This window comes from Myotis daubentonii, chromosome 1 (genome assembly GCF_963259705.1).
Source record: "Myotis daubentonii chromosome 1, mMyoDau2.1, whole genome shotgun sequence".
Classification (NCBI taxonomy): domain Eukaryota; kingdom Metazoa; phylum Chordata; class Mammalia; order Chiroptera; family Vespertilionidae; genus Myotis; species Myotis daubentonii.
The window spans coordinates 174,229,940-174,251,438 of NC_081840.1; the positions used below are offsets into that span (position 1 = coordinate 174,229,940).

At 44.1% G+C, this 21,499-nt stretch overlaps 1 protein-coding gene across 6 annotated transcripts in view; it reads right to left on the bottom strand.

Annotated features, from left to right (window-relative positions):
• Positions 1–17,297, bottom strand: part of HERC3 (HECT and RLD domain containing E3 ubiquitin protein ligase 3) — an 86,042-nt gene extending 68,745 nt beyond the window's left edge. For 5 of the 6 annotated variants that reach the window (XR_009448751.1, XR_009448752.1, XM_059665552.1 and 2 more), the window contains exons 1-3: positions 17,169–17,297; positions 14,638–14,699; positions 7,804–8,058 (exon numbers count right to left, since the gene is read on the bottom strand). Coding sequence is in view for 3 of the 6 variants with exons in the window: in XM_059665552.1 (XP_059521535.1) it covers positions 7,804–8,029 (226 nt within the window). In the remaining 3 variants the exon portion in view is untranslated. Of the gene's footprint in view, positions 1–252; positions 372–7,803; positions 8,059–14,637; positions 14,700–17,168 lie in introns of those variants that run through there. The other variant, XM_059665561.1, reaches the window with a different exon arrangement.
• Positions 17,298–21,499: the final 4,202 nt, after the last annotated feature.

A 21,499-nucleotide genomic window follows, 5' to 3' on the forward strand; every position in this document is an offset into this window, starting at 1 on the left:
CTTTCCCCATTTGGAAACTCCCCTTTCTGTCTGCCTTTGAATACAGTTGTGTGAGGATATGATGACTGAAGCTGTGACAAGTACCTGGTGTCCTTGAGGGGACAAACCCAAGGAAATGAAGATGGCAGAACAGAAAAATAGGAAGCACCTGGGTGCTTGATGTGCCCCTGATTTAACCAATCCTAGAAATCTCTCTCTCTAGACCTCTTATATAAGATCCTAAGTTTTACTCATTACTTATTCCATATTTACCTTAGTACTATATTCTGTTACTTGCTGCTGAAAGCATCCTGACTGATACAGGCCCATTTGAAAACAAAAAAGCAGGTATCAGATAGGTTCAGACTTCAGAGTGATCTCTTCTTAAGCAACTGCAGAATGCAAAAAGGAAAACCTTCTTTCAGGTTATTTACATCTCTGTCCAAAGATTCACCCATCAAAGCTAACTGGAAGCCTACAATAAATGTTCACAGAATTCAGCTGGGATCAGATGCACTCTGTGTTCTGAACTATGGCAATATCAAATCACCTAATGGGTGCTGAACCACTTCAGGTCCACCAGGAGCATCACAAAGCAGCCTTTAGTGTACATACTATGGTATTTGCTTCTCCTATCTTTGCAATGTGGGTCCAGAATCAATGTTAACTATGGTGTAGAGATAAGATTTATGTATGCATGTCTTACAGGGATAATCAGTTTTTCCAAAATGCCCACTATATACAAGTTACTTTTCTTGGTACCAATAAGGTAAAGAACAAAATAATTCTATTAATTCTGCTAATCAACCGGAGGTTAAAAACATGTCTGTGGACATAATTCTAGAATTTTAAAATCAAAGTGTCAGTACCTAAGTAAGACTCAAACTCAACTCCTTTTCCTTTTCTCATTACATATACCTAGGATAATAATACTGACCTACTTTACAGGGGTATCATAAGGATTAATCAGCTTAAAAATGCTAAGCACATTTGTAATAGTGTCAACAATTAAGAAAAAGCTAAGCACATCAAGATAGCTTATAATATGCATATGCGGTTAACCACATTTACAATTAACAAATGTATCACAACACAAACCACTGTGTTAATTACTTAAAAATACTGCAAAAATTTTTAAATAATACACAAATAATACTTCACATTAGAGTTGTTCATTAATAAGTATTTATTTTCTAACATCTTTAGAGAAATAGATTGAATACTATATAAAGAATTCCTTATAACTCTTGATTAAGCACACCAGAAAATAAAACTATTAAATGACATTTGCTTCTGATCACTAGGCCGGTGGTCGGCAAACTGCAGCCCCGTGAGTGTGGCTCTTCCACAAAATACCACGTGCGGGAGCACACGTACAGTGCGACTGAAACTTCATGGCCCATGCTCAGAAGTTGGTATTTTGTGGAAGAGCGACACTTGAGGGGCCAAAGAGCCGCATGTGACTCACGAGCCACAGTTTGCCGGGCTGCAGTTTGCCGACCACTGCCCTAGGCCTCTGGACCAGAAAGCTGTCCACTCAGCTATCAAAAAAGTCAACCAGTTTGATTACCACCATTATTATCATCATCAGAAAGGGTATACACTCTCCCAGACCACCTGCCACTCCTAATGAGGAAGGGACAGCGCCCCTAACAAGTGTAATGTTGAGATCTGAACACTTCCTATGGCACCTTCTGCCTTTGATATCAGAGTTATGGAAACAAACACTTCAATAACAGGAAGTCATAAAATTTCTTCTATTTCCTTTCAGCTCAGCTAGTTTGCTTTTTGGCAGAAAGCTGATTAACAACAAAGTTATTGAGTCGTTCAGTGACAGGAAAGCAAGCTGATAAGCTACTAGTTCAAAGTGTTATTTCTACCAGGGTTAGCAGCAAACACAGCTCTGGAAATTAAGGCTTTTGAGATGTTCTGCTTTATAAACCTCATTTATCAAAACAGCGGGCGAGCCCTAACCGGTTTGGCTCAGTGGATAGAGTGTCGGCCTGCAGACTGAAGGGTCCCAGGTTCAATTCGGGTCAAGGGCATGTACCTTGGTTGCAGGCACATTCCCAGTAGGGGGTGTGCAGGAGGCAGCTGATCGATGTTTCTCTCTCATTGATGTTTCTAACTCTCTATCTCTCTCCCTTCCTCTCTGTAAAAAATTAATAAAATATATATATATTTTTAAAAACAGTAGAAGAGCTGTTACATATGGTGATGGGCATTATGGAAATGATTAGACTGATTACAAAATGTGAATGTGAATGTGAATTGGATTAAATTACCTGCAAGAGAGTAACTCAGGAGAAAGTAAAAGAAACCAATCATAGATATGAATCCAAAAGGGTTGACACAAAAATGTTAGTCTACTCATAAAATGGGGTTTGCTGGGAAAAGGCTTCCTGGGATGTCTATGCAGAATTTTTAAAAATTTAACAAATTAGGTTAAACTAAATAATTGCAGCTAATACAGTTCTTGTCTACTCAAGATAGGAAAAAAGGTTAGGAGGTTTACAATAACTCAGAGGATTCGTTTATGCTAATCCCAATATGGGAAATCAAGTAAATACTGGGAAAGGAAAACTGTCCATTTAGCTGAAGACTAGTGCTGACAATGTGGCTGGGTGGGAATAAGAGAAGCACAGTAAACTGAGGTAAAATTTTTCAATTTTCTCTATAGGCAACCAGTTCCTATTTTAGTTTAATAAAATATTCCAAGGTAGATTAATCGCTTATAAAATGTCATCGTTTAGAAAATAGTCATGTTTTTGTTTGCATGCTTTATTTAAAAAGGAAGGGACATAATTCTTCCTATAATGCAACTCTGTAAGTGTATGTCTTACAAAGTTATCAGATGAATTCATTAGCAAAAACATAAAGAAATTAGAAATAATTATACAATGTCCTGATCAATGAAACCATCCCTGATTTTGGGAGAGTTAAGAATGTATCATACAAAGGAGAGCATAAAGAGAGAAAAGTCATGTTAGAGAAGAATATTCAAAACAATTATAATCCAACACTTTTTTTTTTAAGTTGGACATTGAGTTTAGACGGGGTTTGGAATTCTGCCCCCGAAAAATGTTTCTGGGAATCACAGGTGTCTTTGCCCTTGGCCAAAGCACAAATGAATGAGTCATGGAGACACCTAAGCTAGAACCCTAAGTTGCCTGACACTATGGAAAAATATATGTGCCTGCATAATCAGGAGTTTTAGTATTGGATGTGCCCTTAAAATGCCTTCTCTCCTCCACACAGGGAAGTTGGTCACATAGGGGCAGTACTGAGGAGAGAAATGAGAGTACAAGGAAAGCACAGTAGCCTTAGGATCAATAAAAGCAATTGGAAACTATTACATGTTTTCAAGGAGAGAAAAAAAAAAAGACAACCATACAAGCACTGTGAGTGCTTTGTATCACTGCTCTGTCACAGGTATAGGATGCTTCCAAAAAATGAATTTGTGTACCTTGCAACTGTGCCAGTTGGACACAACGTATAAAATATCAGTATAGCCCTAGCTGGTTTTGCTCAGATATGAATCCAAAAGGGTTGACACAAAAATGTTAGTCTACTGGCCTGCAGACTGAAAGGTCCACGTTCAATTCCGGTCAAGGGCACAAGCCCAGGTTGCAGGCTCAATCCCCAGGAGGGGGGCATACAGGAGGCAGCTGATCAATGTTTCCCTCTCCCTCTCCCTTCCTCTCTGAAATAAATAAAAATATATTAAAAAATAAAAATATCAGTATAAACTGATATGTGACAGTTGGCAGGACTGACTCAAGACACATGTTCAAATAGAAGAATTTCGTCCTGGTACATTGCCTATACCATCACCTTCCACCTTTCCTTCCCCTCACTCTTTTTAATCCTTCATGCTGCAGAGTCCTTTGGTCGGGGGAATGTCGTCAATTTGAAATCTCAGACTTACCCACTATCCCCAGAAACATGTCCTCTGGGGAGGTGGCCTTCTACAAAGATCCCTCCCCAAATACCACAGTGGTTACCTGGGGCCAGCATTTCTGTGGGCCAGGGCCAGCACTGGCTACCTGAAACAGGGTCTGTCTGTCACCACCTCCACGCCTAGCAGCTCTCCAGGTCACAGTTCTCAATAAGCACATATAGAAAACAAGCTCGTTCTCTTTTCCCACTCATTAAAAATAAACCCAAATGGTACCCAGATTTAGAACATACCTACCAATGAAAAAGTCAGAAGAGAGGGCCCTAACCAGTTTAGCTCAGTGGATAGAACGTCGGTCTGTGGACTGAAGGGTCCTGGGTTCAATTCCAGTCAAGGGCACATGGCCGGGTTGTGGGCTCGATCCCCAGTGGGGGACGTGCAGGAGGCAGCCAATCAATGTTTCTCTCTCATCATTGATGTTTCTATCTCTCTCCCTCTCCCTTCCCCTCTGAAATCAGTAAAAATATATTTTAAAAAAGAGAGAGAGGGAAGTGCTCACCCACATAATCTTTCCATTCAAAGAGGAACTATTCCAAAGCTGCTATGGAGTTTATAATTAACAGGCAAGCTTCGCCAACAACAGAAATTTCTGGAATCTATTGTAATTTACACTAGAACCTTGTTTATTTGAAATTTTTATTATAAACATCGGCTGGATTCTGTGGTTGAATCCAAAGGCCTTCTTGTCATACCTCTAGCTCAAGTCTATTCCAATCACTCAGCCTTTACTACAGAGAGAACTGGCCTGACCCAACGTACAGGCAGAAGCACTGTAGCTGCTCCTCACTCCCAAGGCCCACAAACCACCCACCATTAGCTCCATAAAGCTGGTGGCAGGAGGCTCCACTGGTAGAATGTCACATTGCACTCAAATGTATTCACCACAGTGCCTTCCACAGATCTTTGCCATTGTGGGATTACAGGATTTTGTTTCCTTTCTCACCTGCCACCCCAAGTTCAATCTTCTCACCCCAGGTTCTAAGGCAAAGGTGTGCCCTGAGTCATCCTGAGCAACCAGCTCTGCTGGGACGCTGCCTGACAGAAGGCACAGTCACAGAGAAAACAGACAGGAGGGCAGGCTTCACAGGCTACAGTTAGCTTTGTGGAGTCTTCTTTATCATTTGAAACTACTTTAGGAGCTACACTAGAACCGAAGCCTCCTCTTTTTATAGGAAAGGGAATTGAGGCTCTAAAATACAGAATCAGAGCACGGTAATGCCTCCACTAGGTTCGTCTGACTCCAGAATTCACCCTAACCATGTTGTCTCTATAGAGTAATGGAAAGATCTCCTCCTGGTCCCCAAAATACTCCCTTCAAAGGCTGGTCAGGGTGAATACAAGTCCTTCAGGGGTCACTGGTGTGAAATGGCCTAAAGGATCTCTAAGCCCTGATGGAATGTAGATATTCCCGAGAGGAGGAGCATGATGTTGGGCTGTGACCTGCCACTGACCCCTCTGTAAGCATGAGTAGTTAGACACTGACTCTCACCTGGGGAAACAGCAAGAACAGATTAATGTAAGACACGGGTGAGTTTTAACAGGAGGAGAGAAAAGATGACCGTGGCTTTTACTCTCTTTTAATATGAAAAACATTTTTAAAAGTAAAAAACCTTCCTGCCGCCTCCATAATAATTCTATATTACACTTCTGTATTATATTAATTGGTAAAACATAATGAATAGGAATTACTAACTCAACTTATGAAATGGTGACACTGTTAACTGAATTTTTATTTTAGTTAAAAACATGACCTACTCACATTTGAAAAACTGTAGTACCAGGTGCATTGTATATATAAAGGTGCATATATGAACCATGCTACAAACCACTTCCTTGAAATCCCAAGAGTCCAAGGGCCACAAGTCCAGAAACAACTGTTTAGGACACTGGGTGAGCAGGCCTGGTAGGATATGGCAGGAAGGGTTCCCAAGAGGGAACCTCGAGGCAAAGAATGGGGAAAAAGCCCATAAATCACAGTTCACATAATAATTCTACATAAGAGCAGCCCTGCAGCCCTTTATCCAGTGGGCAACATAAAATTGATGAAATGTTAACACTGATATTTGGGCAGGGCAACTACAGAATGTAGCCACTTGTTATGGGAGGAAATAAATATGAGAAAAGAGGGAGCCAGTGTCACAGAAAAAATTAGCTCATCCTGACACCAAAATGATTTGCCTAAATAAACACATAAAAGTAAAATCACCTAGAAAAAAAACACAAGACTGTCCTTTAATGAAGCTTCAGTATCTTCATTTGATTTGGATTAAATAAAAAAGTCAGCAAATAACAAAGAAAATGACACATGCCATGCTAATATGAAAAATACAGCATGGTCATAATTTAAGACCCTATCTTATCATTTCTCACCAAAAGGAGACTCATTCAAGTATCACCACTCCTCTAAATGTAGCTGAAATCCAATACTAAGAAAGTACCTTATAGATAGATCTATGCTATATAAACACATACTGAAGGTCAAACTTAGACCCTTTAGACAAAAAAAAAAAAAAATGGAAGGAAAAAGAACTTAAACCAATGGACTTTAAATACACACAGCACCTGTTATCAATAAATGAAAGACCCTAAAACTTAAGGAATCTAATCAGCCCTCTACCTTTCCAACTTCTCCTCTCTCACCCTCCATCAACAGTCTCACCAAACTATTCAACATTCCCTGAACAAGATTGCACCATCATACCCATGCCTTTAATCACTGGGTACACCCAGGTGTGTGTAATAAACATACACACACTTGCTGAAGTCCCAACTCCTGCTTCCTACTTGACTGACCTCCAAAGGAGAAATGAATCCCTCTCCTTCAATCCCCCAGCATGTTTTCCAACTTACCTCACACATTCCTGCACACGGGTTCCCTGGAACCAAATCATTACTAATTCATTCACTTTCTACTCACAACACCAAGCATAGTACTTAGCCCAAACTGCTTAACAAAAGCATGTTGCAGAAATAAATGAATGAATAGGCACTTTGGAGGAAAAATTAGAGGAAAATGCTTCTGATATAGATTTTATGAGCATTACCTATTCACAAAATAATCACAATGTGTTAGCATTCAATTATGGGAGAAAAATCTATTTCTCTAACTCTAAACCAACTAGTCAACTTCCCTCCCCTGGTAACTGATACAACATATGTTGTCTAATAAGATGAAAAGGAGCCCTAGCTGGTTTGGCTCAGTGGATAGAGCCTACGGACTGAAGGGTCCTGGGTTTGATTCCAGTCAAGGGCACATACCAGTTGCAACTTGATGCCCGGCCCTGGTCAGGGCACATGTGGGAGGCAACCAATCAATGTGTCTCTCTCACATTGATGTTTGTTTCTCGCTCTGTCTTTCCCCCTCCCTTCCACTCTCTATAAAAATCAATGGAAAAATATCCTCAGGTGAGGATTAACATCAACAACAAAAAAAGACAGAAAGGAAATGTCTGGTTTTCCATCAAAAGGCTTGAATTAGACACAAAAGTTCCACACAGCCCTAACTGGTTTGGCTCAGTGGATAGAGTGTCGGCCTGCGGACTAAAGGGTCCCAGGTTCGATTCCGGTCAAGGGCATGTACCTTGGTTGCGGGTACATCCCCAGTGGGGAGTGTGCAGGAGGCAGCTGATCGATGTTTCTCTCTCATCGATGTTTCTAACTCTCTATCCCTCTCCCCTCCTCTCTGTAAAAAATCAATAAAATATATTTTAAAAAATTAAAAAAAAAAAAAAGTTCCACACAGAAGGGAATCCTACACCATTCAAAGAGCCTCCCTGAAAGATAAACACTTGCGTAGATCTTCCACCAACACTCTCCCATTCCCCAGCCTTTCTCGCCCGTCATCAAGGCAGACAAGGTGCACTCACCTGGCTTGTTTCCTTCCCTCTCATGGCCCAGCTGCCCCTTGGTGTTCAAGCCGCAGGTGTAAACCTCTCCATCCTCCAGCAGGAACACGGAGTGGTTTCCTCCACAGGCTACTTCCTTGACACTTCTGTCTGATATAAATCCATACACTTGTGGCTCGGCCACAATTCCTTGTAGGTTAGTGCTGATACCAGGTTGGCCCAGAGACCAATATCCCCAACATAACATTGTTCTTATCCTTCAGGGGATCATGTAGCCTAGAAAAACATTTTGTAAAAAAAGATTTTAAAAAATAGGTCAGAGGAAATCACAATGAGTAATAATAAATGTAATCAATTTTCATCTCAGAAGAATACTTACTAATAGTGTTGAAAGTAGTCATGTTATAATAATAATAATAATGCCACTTTTGTGTTTTAAAGTAAGATTTTAAAGAACATTTCTAAACAAATTTTATTTGTGTAAATGAATTGTGAATACAGAATAGAGTTTTCAGGTCACTGATGAGGAACACTTGAGTACAGGAGCATTGCTAAAACAATCTCTGCAAATCATATGGTACAACAGCTTTGAAATTACCCTCATGACTTCACCTTGTTCTTTCTCACTGCACTTTTCCTTTGAGTTTTCTACTTATTTAAATTTTAAAAATTTGTGAGCTCCTTTAAATAGCCTATTGTTAGCTTGGACAGTAATTCACCACTTGCAACAAAAATGAGAAATGGGTAAAAAATGTTACTTCTCTTTCCTCTTACACATCCTTCTGGATCTGAGTCAAGCTTCACATCCTACTCAAGGGCCCCTGGAGACCATTCCAGCCACCATCAATCTGCATCCCTCCGACCCTGATTAAAAACTTTCTCTGGCCTGTCGTGTGGCTTAGTGGTTGAGCCTCGACCTATGAACCAGGAGGTCACGGTTCGATTCCCAGTCAGGGCACATGCCTGGGTTGCAGATTCGAACCCGTGCAGGAGGCAGGCAATCAATGATTTGCTCTCATCATTGATGTTTCTCTCGCTCTTTCCCTTCCTCTCTGAAATCAATAAAATATATTTTTTACAAAAAAAAAGAACAGAAAAAACTTTCTCTGTATCATAACTTAACTCCTCAGCCAGATTTTAATTGCCTTAATCAGAGACCACAGTATAACACAGCCGTGGGCAAACTACGGCCCGCGGGCCAGATCTGGCTCGTTTGAAATGAATAAAACTAAAAAAAAAAAAAAAAAAAAAAAGACCATACCCTTTTATGTAATGATTAGGGGCCCGGTGCACAAAATTCGTGCACTGGGTGTGGGGGGGGGGGGGGGAGTGTCCCTCAGCCCAGCCTGCCCCCTCTCACATACTGGGAGCCCTCAGGCGTTGACCCCCATCACCCTCCAATCGCAGGATCGGCCCCTTGCCCAGGCCTGACGCCTCTGGCCTAGGCATCCGGCCCGGGCAGCGGGGACCTGCAGCTGCAGCGGCCCCGCGATCGTGGGCTTCGCTTTAGGCCCAGGCAAGGGACCCCTAGCTCCTGGGACTGCCAGCTTCGACCGTGCCCAGCTCCCATCGCTGGCTCCACCCCTACTTCCTGCTATCACTGGCCAGGGTGGAAAAGGCACCTGATTCTCTGATCATGGCTGGGGGGCAGGGCAAAGGCGGCCCCAGGGCCGCCTTTGCCCTGCCCCCCAGCTCTTAGCTCCGCCCTGGGTTTCCGATCACTGTCAGTGGCAGGGGGCTTCTTCCTGCTTTCCCTTTCGCCTCCCTGCATTGTGCCTACATATGCAAATTAACCGCCATCTTGTTGGCAGTTAACTGCCAATCTTAGTTGGCAGTTAACTGCCAATCTTAGTTGGCAGTTAATTTGCATATAGCCCTGATTAGCCAATGAAAAGGGTAGCTCGTACGCCAATTACCATTTTTCTCTTTTATTAGTGTTGATGTTTACTTTGAATTTATATTAGTTCACACAAACACTCCATCCATGCTTTTGTTCCAGCCCGCCGGTCCAGTTTAAGAACCCATTGTGGCCCTCGAGTCAAAAAGTTTGCCCACCCCTGCTCTAGCCCAAAGTCTCACTACTTTTAAAAATTTATGCTCCTCCCCCCCCAAAAATAATTATTAAAAATTCATGCTTTCCTTTCATACAAACAAAAACAAATTCCATCTCTATCAGTTCACACCCTCTAGGAGGGTTATAATAAAAAAGGACAGATAATAACAAGTTTGAGTGAGGATGTGGAGTAAGTGGAGCTCTCTTACATTGCTGATGGGAATGTAATATAGCACAGGTGCTTTGGAAAACAGTCTGGCAGGTCCTAAAAAGGCTAAACATAGAGTTACCATATTATCCAGCAATTTTACTGCTAGCTATATATCCAAGAGAACTGCAAATTGACAGAGAAAGACAAATACCATATGATTTCATTTATATGTGGAATCAACACTAATAAAAGAGAAAAATGGTAATTGGCGTACGAGCTACCCTTTTCATTGGCTAATCAGGGCTATATGCAAATTAACTGCCAACTAAGATTGGCAGTTAACTGCCAACAAGATGGCAGTTAATTTGCATATGTAGGCACAATGCAGGGAGGCCAAAGGGAAAGCAGGAAGAAGCCCCATGCCACTGACAGTGATCAGAAACCCAGGGGGGAGCTAAGAGCTGGGGGGCAGGGCAAAGGCGGCCCTGGGGCCGCCTTTGCCCTGCCCCCCAGCCATGATCAGAGAATCAGGTGCCTTTTCCACCCTGGCCAGTGATAGCAGGAAGTAGGGGTGGAGCCAGCGATGGGAGCTGGGCACGGTCGAAGCTGGCAGTCCCAGGAGCTAGGGGTCCCTTGCCTGGGCCTAAAGCGAAGCCCACGATCGCGGGGCCGCTGCAGCTGCGGATCCCCGCTGCCCGGGCCGGATGCCTAGGCCAGAGGCGTCAGGCCTGGGCAAGGGGCCGATCCTGCGATTGGAGGGTGATGGGGGTCAATGCCTGAGGGCTCCCAGTATGTGAGAGGGGGCAGGCTGGGCTGAGGGACACTCCCCCCCCCACACACACACACACCCAGTGCACGAATTTCGTGCACCAGGCCCCTAGTCTAAAATAAAAAACGAACAAACAAAACAGAAACAAACTCATAGATAGAGAATAAATTGACCGTCTCCAGGTGGGAGGGTTGTTGGGGGGGATGGGCAAAAAAGGTGAAAGGGATTAAAATATACAAATTTCAAGATCTAAAAATAGTCACAGAGATGTAAAGTACAGCATAGGGAATGTAGTCAATAATATTTTAATAACTATGTATGATACTAGGTAGATACTAGACTTAATGAGGTGATCACTTCGTAAGCTATATAAATGTCTAATCACTATGCTGTATCCCTGAAACTAATATAATATTGTATGTCAACTGTAATCAAAAACTAAATTTTTAAAATTTAAATAGGAAACAAAGAAAAGCATAAATACATCCACACAAAAACATGTACACAAATGTTCATAACAGCATTATTCACTCATGTTATGAAAAGGTAGCAATAACTCAGACATCCATCAACTGAAAAATGAATAAGCAAAATGTAGTTTTTCTATACAGTGGAACATTTATTTAGTGACCTATGGCAATGCTATCTGATATACTCTTTGAACTCTTTCAAAAAAGTCATGGAAAAAATATAAAACTGAATCTCAATTTGCTGTCTTAACCAGAAAGTTCTGCTTCTTCTTAAGATTTTTTGTCTAGACACTAGAACTAAAAAAAAAAAAAATAAGCTTCAATGTTATTCTTTGAGTTAACTACAAAGGGAGACAAGATAAAATGATAAAATGAGGCAGCGGAGGATTGGGGGGGAAGATACATACATTTTAAAAGACCAGCAAGATCACATAATCTTTTCATAATTTTATTTTCCCAATTTGCTAAATTGCTGTATACATACTAATGTCTTCCTTAATTTCCAATGTTTCATGAGCATGTCTTCTCTTACTAACAGTTACATAAGAAACTCATAGTACTTACTATACATTATTCACTGTGCTAATAAGCATTTTATTTCATTATCTAATTTCATCTTCACACCAACCCTGTGCCATAAGTACTATTTTTAGCCTCATTTTAGAGAAAGCAAGGCTCAGAGAGATTAACAAGCATGCCTAAGGTCACACAGCCGAAAAGAGCCAGAACCAGGCTATGAATCTTAAGCCAATGTCCACAGTCTTACCCAGTGGACTACAATGCCACCCAAGTAGATTTATATGTCACCTACAGGAGCAAAAACCACAAAAATACTTGCAGAATGACTAAATTATAGTCAGTATACAATACAGGATGTCCTGGAAACCTGAAAATAAAGTTGCCCTCTAGAGGGAAAGTAGCCAGAATTAGGAGATAATGAATAAGATTAGGCAGCTCTACCATTAAGCCATCCCCTTAACCAGCCAAGTACAATGTGTCTAAAAATATGGTATTAAGAAGCTATGATTGTTTGTCAACACAAAAATCTATAAACAGCCCTGGCCAGGAGTGACTCAGTTGATTGGAGTGTTGTCCCATACACCAAAAGGTCTCGGGTTCGATTCCCAGGTTTTGGTCAATCATTAGTTGGGAAACATGCAGGAGGCAACAATCATGTTTCTCTCTCATATCAATGTCTGACTGCCTCTCTCCCTCCCTCTCTAAAAATCAATAATCTAAAAATCTATAAACAATGCTCACAGCAGCTTTATTCATACTAAACAAAAATGTCCAGCACCACCACCTTCACTATCCCTAAGCACAGTTGTTCTTCATTATTTGCAATTCTATGCTTGTGAATTTGCGTACTCACTAAAATTTGTTTGTAACCCCAAAATCAGTGCTCAGAACATTTTAGCAATCATTCCCAGACATGTGTAAAGAGATGAAAAATTTGAATCATCCTATGCACATGTTCCCAGGTGAAGTCAAATAAGATGATGCTCTGCCTTCTTGTTTTGACTCTCAAAAGTGGTCTTTTTGCAGTGTATTTAGTGCCACATTTTTCACATTTTTATATTTTTTGCTGGTAACTTTGCTGTTTAAAATGTCCCCCAAGCAGAGAACTGACGTACTATAATTAGTCTTTAAATTCACCTAGCCACCTGCCTTGCTTAGATTCCATGAGTAATTAAGCAACCTTAAGTAACTTGTTTTCCAAGGCAGATCCTACTATGTAGAAAGAACACCATGACCAGCTGGCCAAAGCATCTCAGGCTTCTTAGCATTTCTACTTATTATTAATTCAACATCCTGGATCTATCAGCTTCTTATAAATTTGTTTAGCATGAATCAGTCCTTGAGGATCAGCTACACTCTGAGAGCTTGGGACAATTGCAAGCCTGAAGTATGGCCTCATCTTTAACTGACTAATAGAAACCATTTATGAAAAACGACAAATAGGACTATTGTTCAAAATCCTTCCCACCTGAGTTACAGTAATGGAATCTTCAGGCAGTCAAATAAAAATTACTAGAGAAGTAGCTAAGTGACAACCACAAATAAGCCGTATTCCTATGTATGAATTACTAACCCTAATAGAAAATGTGGTCTAGGTCATCAAGACACTTTGCCAAAACTGTAGCAGGAGGCAAGAAAATCATCTTTCAGGAGAAAAGTTCAGTGCACTGAAGAGAAACCAGCCAATAATGCAGCTTTCACCTAAAAGTACACTCTGGTAGAACCCCCATATCTAGTAGCTAATGGTGTCCATGAATTTAAAGATCCAGTGTTAGCACTGTTCTTCACCTGGCATTTGCTATCCTGGGTACTCCCACCCATTTTTTTCTCACTCACTTTTGTTCATTTCTCTATCCCTAAAGACTAGAATAGTGCCTGGCACATAGTAAGAGCTCAATAAATAGTTGCTGAATAAAGAAAAAGTAATATCTACTATTACTGCAAGCCTACTGTGCATCTGAGTCTGTGCTAAAAAGTTTACACAGATTATTTAATTTGCCCTGTACAATAACCTCAATGCTTAGCAAGGTTAGGTCACTTGCCCAAGAACATGTACATAAGCAGTTAAGTGACAACAGTAGGATTCCAACTTATAGGTAACCAGACCTAAGCTAGCCAGAGATGGGAAGGGTAAATGAAGCAATCTCAACAGAGTTAGCCAGACTTTTTTCTATGTCTACCCTGACTTATAATATAACTAGTTCACGCCCGGCCAGTGTGGCTCCGTGATTGAGCACTGACCTATGAACCAGGAGGTCACAGTTCAATTCCCAGTTAGGGCTCATGCCCAGGTTGTGGGCTCGATCCCCAGTGTGGGGCATGCAGGAGGCAGCCGATCAATGATTCTCATCGTTGATTCTCTCTCCCTCTCCCTTATTCTCTGAAATCAATAAAAATATATTTTAAACAAAAAACTAGTTCACTTACTGGTTCACACACAAAAATACATGTCACTGACATCAGCAAGTTCTATTTCTAAATGTAGAACATGTCTAAAAGGGGCAGAGGTATAGCATAAAAGAGATCACCTTATTAAGGATACCTTAAATGTCCACTTAATCTAACCTTTAGGCAAGAGACTTACATTCCTAACTTCTTTTTAATGGCAGCTGAGGCCTTCCATGGCCAAGTAACCTTGGTCCTCTGAGAAATAAGTGGATGAAGAAGAGACTGGAAACTAGGTCTCCTACCTCCTGGGCTCACCCAGTTCTCTTCACTACATCACAGCAAAGGAAAGTCATTAAGGATTTGTTAAGGTCCCCCTCTAGGCAACTGTAGTAACTTGAGTTCTTTATATAGATTATCTTGTTGAATCCTCTTATTAATTCTGTAAAGTAGATTATTATCTCAATGTATAAGATGAGGAAACTGAGAGAGAAATCAAGTAACTCACCACAGGTCACACACTTGGCATTTGGACAAGGAGCCAGAATGGTTACCCCTCACCCTGCAGATCTACAAGTTAAAGAAATAAAAAGCATTAGTATGGAATTCTACAAAATACCTTCATGTTATTGAAAACAAATATTCCCCCAACACGGCATCTCAAGACTGTTAAATATGAACAAGAACCTCTAACCAACTTATGAAGCTATCATCTCTAAAAGTGAACTAGAGACATAGGTAGCACCTTTAAAAATTCCTAACATTTATAGCAGATACTAAAATAAAAATGAAATTATCTTTAAATCTCCCATTTAGGTTAAAAAGAGAAATTTTGAAACTATAATTCAATTTTGTCTATTTTCTTCCATGTTTTCCATGTATCACACACATTATAGCTTATTTTGCCACAACTGGTTTTGAAGACTTTCTGGTATCTTCCTTCCTTCCAACACCATATCCTCTATCATAGAAAACAAGGTAAGACTGAGAGGTACCTTTAGTCTCTCAAAAGAAAAAGTCCCTCATGATTTTAAGATATCATCAAAACTTTATTTCTATCTTATGTAGAAAATCCCATTCACTTTGGAGAATATTACTTTTATTTCTTAAACTGATGCAAAACTATCCTGTATCTCCAGTAGGGGTGCAACTCTGTCTTACATTTTTTTAATTATTATGCAAATCTTAAGAAGTCTGTTACTCAGAATGAAATGCCATAACCAGTGGTTCCAACCACACCATTTGGAACATTTTAGATTGTGTTTGTTTAAAAAAAAAAAAAAAATACAAACCCAACTGCATACTTTTTGAACAAGCAAAAACTGGATGTTAATCAATAGTTGTTTTTTTTTCCAAGCCAAAAGAGGTATTTTTCCAAAGAGGTTTCAAACCTTCCTCCCTGATTTCTGAACACTTTCTCCAGAAGGTTCCTAGCTCACTGTGGTCAAACAATGATGTGTAATTAATCTATTTTGCTTTAAAGGGGTGGGGGGTACCTATATTACTCCCCTTTTCTTATTTATAATGCCATTCCCCTTGCCCCAGGGTAAAGTACAAAAAGAGAGCGACACAGTAATCTGCCTACTAAAACAAGATCCCTCTCCATCTAGTCACTTCATTTAAAAAGGCTGTTAAATCCTCATTTTATTTCATTTTTCTTCCTCCTCAGCCTGGAGTTAAAAATCAGCTCACTTGATGTTATCAAATCACCCAATGCAAGGCTCTAGAAATAGCCTCCTATTTGTGGGAAGAGCCAGAAGAGACACACACACACACACACACACACAAATGGAAGAGCTCTTGAATTGTCCTTCCTAAAACGTTTCGGGTGTGACGATTGCAAGCAGAAATCCTGCCAGGCTTCGCTCTGAATTTAAAGGTACTTCCTACTGGGGCTGATTTAAAAGCTAAAGAAGCAGGTCATCAGAAAACAGCCAGAGACAGCGAGCTGATGGCGAACCTTTTGAGCGCGGCGTGTCAGCATTTTGAAAAACCCTAACGTAACTCTGGTGCCGTGTCACATATAGAAATGTTTTGATATTTGCAACCATAGTAAAACAAAGACTTATATTTTTGATATTTATTTTATATATGGAAATGCCATGTAACAAAGAAAAATCAACCCAAAAAAAATGAGTTCGCGCGCCAACCTAGTAACTAGGAGCCAAGTTCAAACGCATACGCCGCAGGGCCCACTGTGCACCCACCCCCACCCAGGCACAGTAGCTCTAGGTGTCTCCACTGCACTCCTGGCCCCGCTGGCTCAGGGCTACACACGCTCCGTGTCCTGGTTTGCGCACGCCACGCCTTTACAAATAAGAGCGCCACCTGCCCCCAAAGCTCCCGGCTCCCGGCACCCCCGCACACGTACGTGTCCACACACACACTCCCGCGCGCACGTGTCCGCGCACACACCCTCGCCCCAACTCCGCCCAGGAGGCGGACTCGGGCAGACGGGCGGGCGCGGCCTCCACGAGGCGGGTGGTGCCGGGCGCCGCGGCCCCGCGGGCGCTGTCACCGCGGACGCCGAGCCCTGCGTCCCCGGCGCAAACTCCTCGAGACCGCGGGGGTTCCCTCTAAGGCGGAGGCCTCACCCGCCCCCCACGGGGCCGGGAAGCGCCGGCGCCCGCACCGCCTGGGTGTCTCCCGAGCCCCGGGATTTAAATGGGGCCGGGCGAGGAGGAAGGGGAGGATCCTCCTTGTGACTTTCCGCGTCGCAATTCCTCCCGGACCGCGAACAGTCGAGTCCGGGTTGGGGGCGCTCCCAGTGTTCACGCAGCTTCCGGCCTTCCCGGGCGCGGGGGCTCTTTGGATGGAGGGCGAACCCCCCAGAACGCCAGGGTGGCGCGCGCAACTGCGGCCGAGGTTGCCCGCAGGCACTGCAGGCGTCCAGCCCCAGGTCGTTGAGAAAGCGCCGCCGCCGCAGCAGCCCCTCCGGGCGCCGCGCGCTGACAGACGCGCCCCGTGGAACGCGGCGGCCGCGCGGGGGACGCTGCGCAGGGCCCTCCTCCCAGGCACCCCGGCCCCCGCCCCGCGCACCTTGGCGGGCGCTGAACTGCCGCTCGGGATTCCGACGGTGACAGTCCCTCGGGCCGGACTCCGGGTGTCTCCGCTTTCGGCGTCACAATAATAAGGAAGTTTCCCCGCAAGCCTGCGGGTGGCGGAATGCGCCGGGTGAGTGACTTCCCGCCTGACCAATGGGCGCCCTCTGGGGCGGGCCGCCACCAATGGCGGCCGCGGAGGAGCCGAGGACGGGGCGGGGAGTTCCGAGGGCGGGACGGGGAGGTCCGCGGGCGGGAGGCGGGGAAGAGGCCCAGGACCTGGTGGGAGGCGGGGCGGCCTGGGGAACGCGGCTCCGGCGGGTGACGGCCCAGGCGCGATTGCAGGACGCGCAGCGTTGGCGCGGGAATAGGCTTGCATTTCAATGGAGGGGAACGAGCGAGCTGATCAGCGGTGTTTTTTTTGTGTTTTTTTCATATTTTTCCCCTTTATTGATTAAGATATTACAAAGGTGTCCTTATCCCCCCCTCAGCGGTGTTTTTTAGCTCTGGGGTCCGCGTCCTGCTTGTGCAGAGGCGGGCATGGGGAAAGCTACGGGGTGGCCACTGCGCTGTGGAGCGTTTTATTCCGCGGCGCAGCGGTCTGCAGTTTCGCTCGCCCTGGGGGGCTGGAGGAAGCCGGAGCCCGAGCGCGGACTGGAGCGACGGGAGGTCGCGAGCAGCCGCGGGAGCCGCCTCGGCCCTCCCGGAGCGTTGGGGGTCGGAGGGGAGAGCGGCGCTGCAGGAGCCGGGAGGGCTTGGGGAGGGCTGGAGGGTGGCCGCCGGGGAGCACCAAAGAAGTCACTGAGTAGGAGCTCTTGAATCTTATCCAAAAAACACCAATGTGGCCTAAAACCCACACATCATAGAAGTCTGCCCTTCCTGACACTGAATTTCAGCGCTTGCTTCTCGTCCTGAAAGCTAGGGAGTTCCCCTGGTCCTTGTCCGACCCACGGAAAACCTTTTTTTGGGGGGGGGGGGCGGGGGAAGCTCTCCCAAAGCTGACGTGTCTGCAGATCCTCCTCAACCGCTCCATTTGAAACACAGAAGCAGAACACGGGCCAGCCCTGCTTTGGCCCCAAGGGATGACTCTTCATGGGAGGATTTCTGGAACCTGGCTCTGGAACCGGATCCTTTGAGGCCAGATTCTTCACCAAGATACTCAGATCAGGCCAGGTCTGCAGTCACCTGCTCTCAGAATCTAATGGGCGGAGCAGAAGAAGGCTTTAAGATTACGAATGGTGTATCTTGGGGATGGAGCACTATGAACTCTCAATGACATAAAGTTATCAAATGCTCCTGAGATAAGAAAGATGAGAGAGCGAAATCTCAGTTATCAGGTAGGTAAGGTCATCTAAGAAAATAATTGCAGCTTTTGAAGTTTCAATCACGTGAGGCACCTTTATAAACACTGGGGACAAGATTACACAATCCCCTGTGCTCCAGAAGGGTGGCTGTGTCACCAGATCCAGGCCTCTCACAGGCATGTGGGTCTCCAGAAGAAAGATTCTTTTGGTGTGAACTAATGGGACTGATTCCCCATGGTCACCTGAGGGTCCACATTTTATGAGGAAGATTCTAGCCCAGTGGTCAGCCAACCTTGGCTCGAGAGCCACATGTGGCTCTTTGGGCCCCTTGAGTGTGGCTCTTCCACAAAATACCATGTGCGGGCGCGCATGTATAGTGTGATTGAAACTTCATGGCCCATGCGCAGAAGTCGGTTTTCGGCCTGGGCGAGTCTGTTTTGAAGAAGTGGCATTAGAAGTGGGGGTACATTCGCTGAGGTTGACCCCTCAGATTGAGGACGTTTTTAGCAAAGGCCAGCTTAGGAGCACCCTAATTAAGTTAATAACAATGTACCTACCTATAGAGTTTAAGTTTAAAAAATTTGGCTCTCAAAAGAAATTTCAATCGTTGGACTTGCTATTTGGCTCTGTTGACTAATGAGTTTGCCAACCACTGGTCTAGCCATTTGCTAATAGAGCCTCCTCACTGAGTGGGAAGATCTTCATACTGAACTCTATGCTTCTCACAATGTACTCTGCTCCTGTTCCTGAGTCAACCACTGCAGGGAAACCCCGGTTTCCTCTTTATACCAAGGGATTAAGACCTGCTTCATCTAAACAAAACTATACAAATTGTATCCTCGGTGGCAGCTATACTGACCAAACAGAACTGCACAAGTTGGAAGTCTCATTTGCATAAAATTGGGACCCTGGGCAGAAACTTTATGATAGACTAGAGGCCCAATGCATGAAATTCGTGCACAGGTACAGTCCCTAAGCCTGGCCGGCAATCAAAGCACGAGCGTCTGGCGTGGAAGGGCAGGCCCCGGTTGACCTCTGGACCCTGCGCAGCACCTGGGCCCCCTCCATCTGAGTCATCAGGCCCCCGCCAAGCTCCCTCAGCACCTCCAAGCCGGGCAACGGCCCTGCCTCCCACCACTGCCTCTGGTCACCATCTGCGGGGTAATCAGCGGGGTGATTGGGCCCCCGCTCGCACCCGCCTTGGCCTGGCGCCACTCACTCACCTGTTCCACCATCCCACTGTGGTTCTGCTCTCATCGGGCCATTGAGGCCAGCAGGGCCTCCACTGCCGCCCGCTGCCAGTGCTATGTAGCCGACACCCGCCATGTTCCGCGTCACCCCCTGGTGGTCAGCGCACGTCATAGTGAGTGGTCAAACTCCCGGTCAAGGGGACAATTTGCATATTAGGCTTTTATTATATAGGATGGCCTCCCCTTTGTCTCAGTGGAACACAATTTAGGTTGCTCTCTGAACCTGTGTCTTCCAGGCTGCAGCTCCTTTTGCTCAAATAAATGCTTTTCACTCATTACATTCTAAAATTAATTTTGATTTACAGATATACTCCCAATTTAAAGCTGGTGTCATCAAAAAGAACTGGAGGAACAGCCAAAGAGGAGTCTTGATAGGAAGGGGGGAGCTTGAGAAGGAGAAAAATAGATTCTATTTTCATGTGTCCAATATGAGGTTTGTAATCAGCATTTGGGTAAACATATCTGACCCATGGATCAGGCGTTTCTCAAATGAAATTTCGCCTTGAGGAAAAGGATGGTTATCAAAGGACGCAAGCCGGGAGATAAGTGAGATAAGAATGAAAGTCGGGTACTATAAGCTTCCTTACAAAACAACCAGAACCCTGGGAAGTTGTTATATTTGATCAGTGAAGATATCCACAGTACTTTATTTTCTTAATTGAGCCAACATAAAATGGCAATTTCCTCAGCAACATATTCTGCTCCATTTACTAAAAAAGCTTTAAATGGCCCCAGCACCAACACTAGTCATAATAGCAAAGACTTAAACTGCTATGAGGAGGCCATGGCTTACTTTTTCTTTCCATTTCTATAATACTGTCTTTCATCCACTTCTTTCTGACTTCTCATATGTTCCCTAATAAATATACTCTATATTAACCATCTGTTATAATGCCAAGACTCGCGGATACATTGGTGAGCAAAACACAGTTCCTGTTACCTTGAAGGGGGAGGGAAGCATTAACCAAATAATCACACCAAGGACTTGGTACTTGCTAACTATGATAAATTTTATGAAATAAAAACATGCATCCTATATAATAAAAGTGTAATATGCAAATCAACACAACAGCCTAACAGCGGGACGACCATCCGGAAGAACATCCGGGACCACGCTCTGACACCCACTGGCGCCAGGCCAGCCAAGGCAGATGTGATGTGATTGGTCGGGCCCGGCCATCGCCCCATGATTGCCCCGCAGAGGGAGGCCCAGGCCACCTGCTGGCAGGGCGATCAATGGGGGTAGGGGGGCTCCATGAACACCCCAAAGAGGGAGGCCCAGGCCACCAACTGGCAGGCTGCGGTGGGTGGGTGGGGCCTCCCTCTGCAAGGGAAGCCCGGGTCCAGTGCCAGAGGGAAGCCAGTGCCAGCAGCCCGGGGGAAGGAAGGCCTATTCTTACACGAATTTCATGCATCGGGCCTCTAGTGTTAAAAATAAAAGATTTGCCGAAACTGGTTTGGCTCAGTGGATAGAGCGTCGGCCTGCGGACTGAGAGGTCCCGGGTTCGATTCCGGTCAAGGGCATGTACCTGGGTTGCGGGCATATCCCCAGTAGGAGATGTGGGGGAGGCAACTGATCGATGTTTCTCTCTCATCGATGTTTCTAACTCTCTATCTCTCTCCCTTCCTCTCTGTAAAAAATCAATAAAATATATAAAAAAATAAAATAAAATAAAGTATACATACAATAAAAATAAATAAATAAATAAATAAAAATAAAAGATTTAACCTCCCCAAAACTAGAAACAATTAGCTCTAATTAATGCCATACTGAA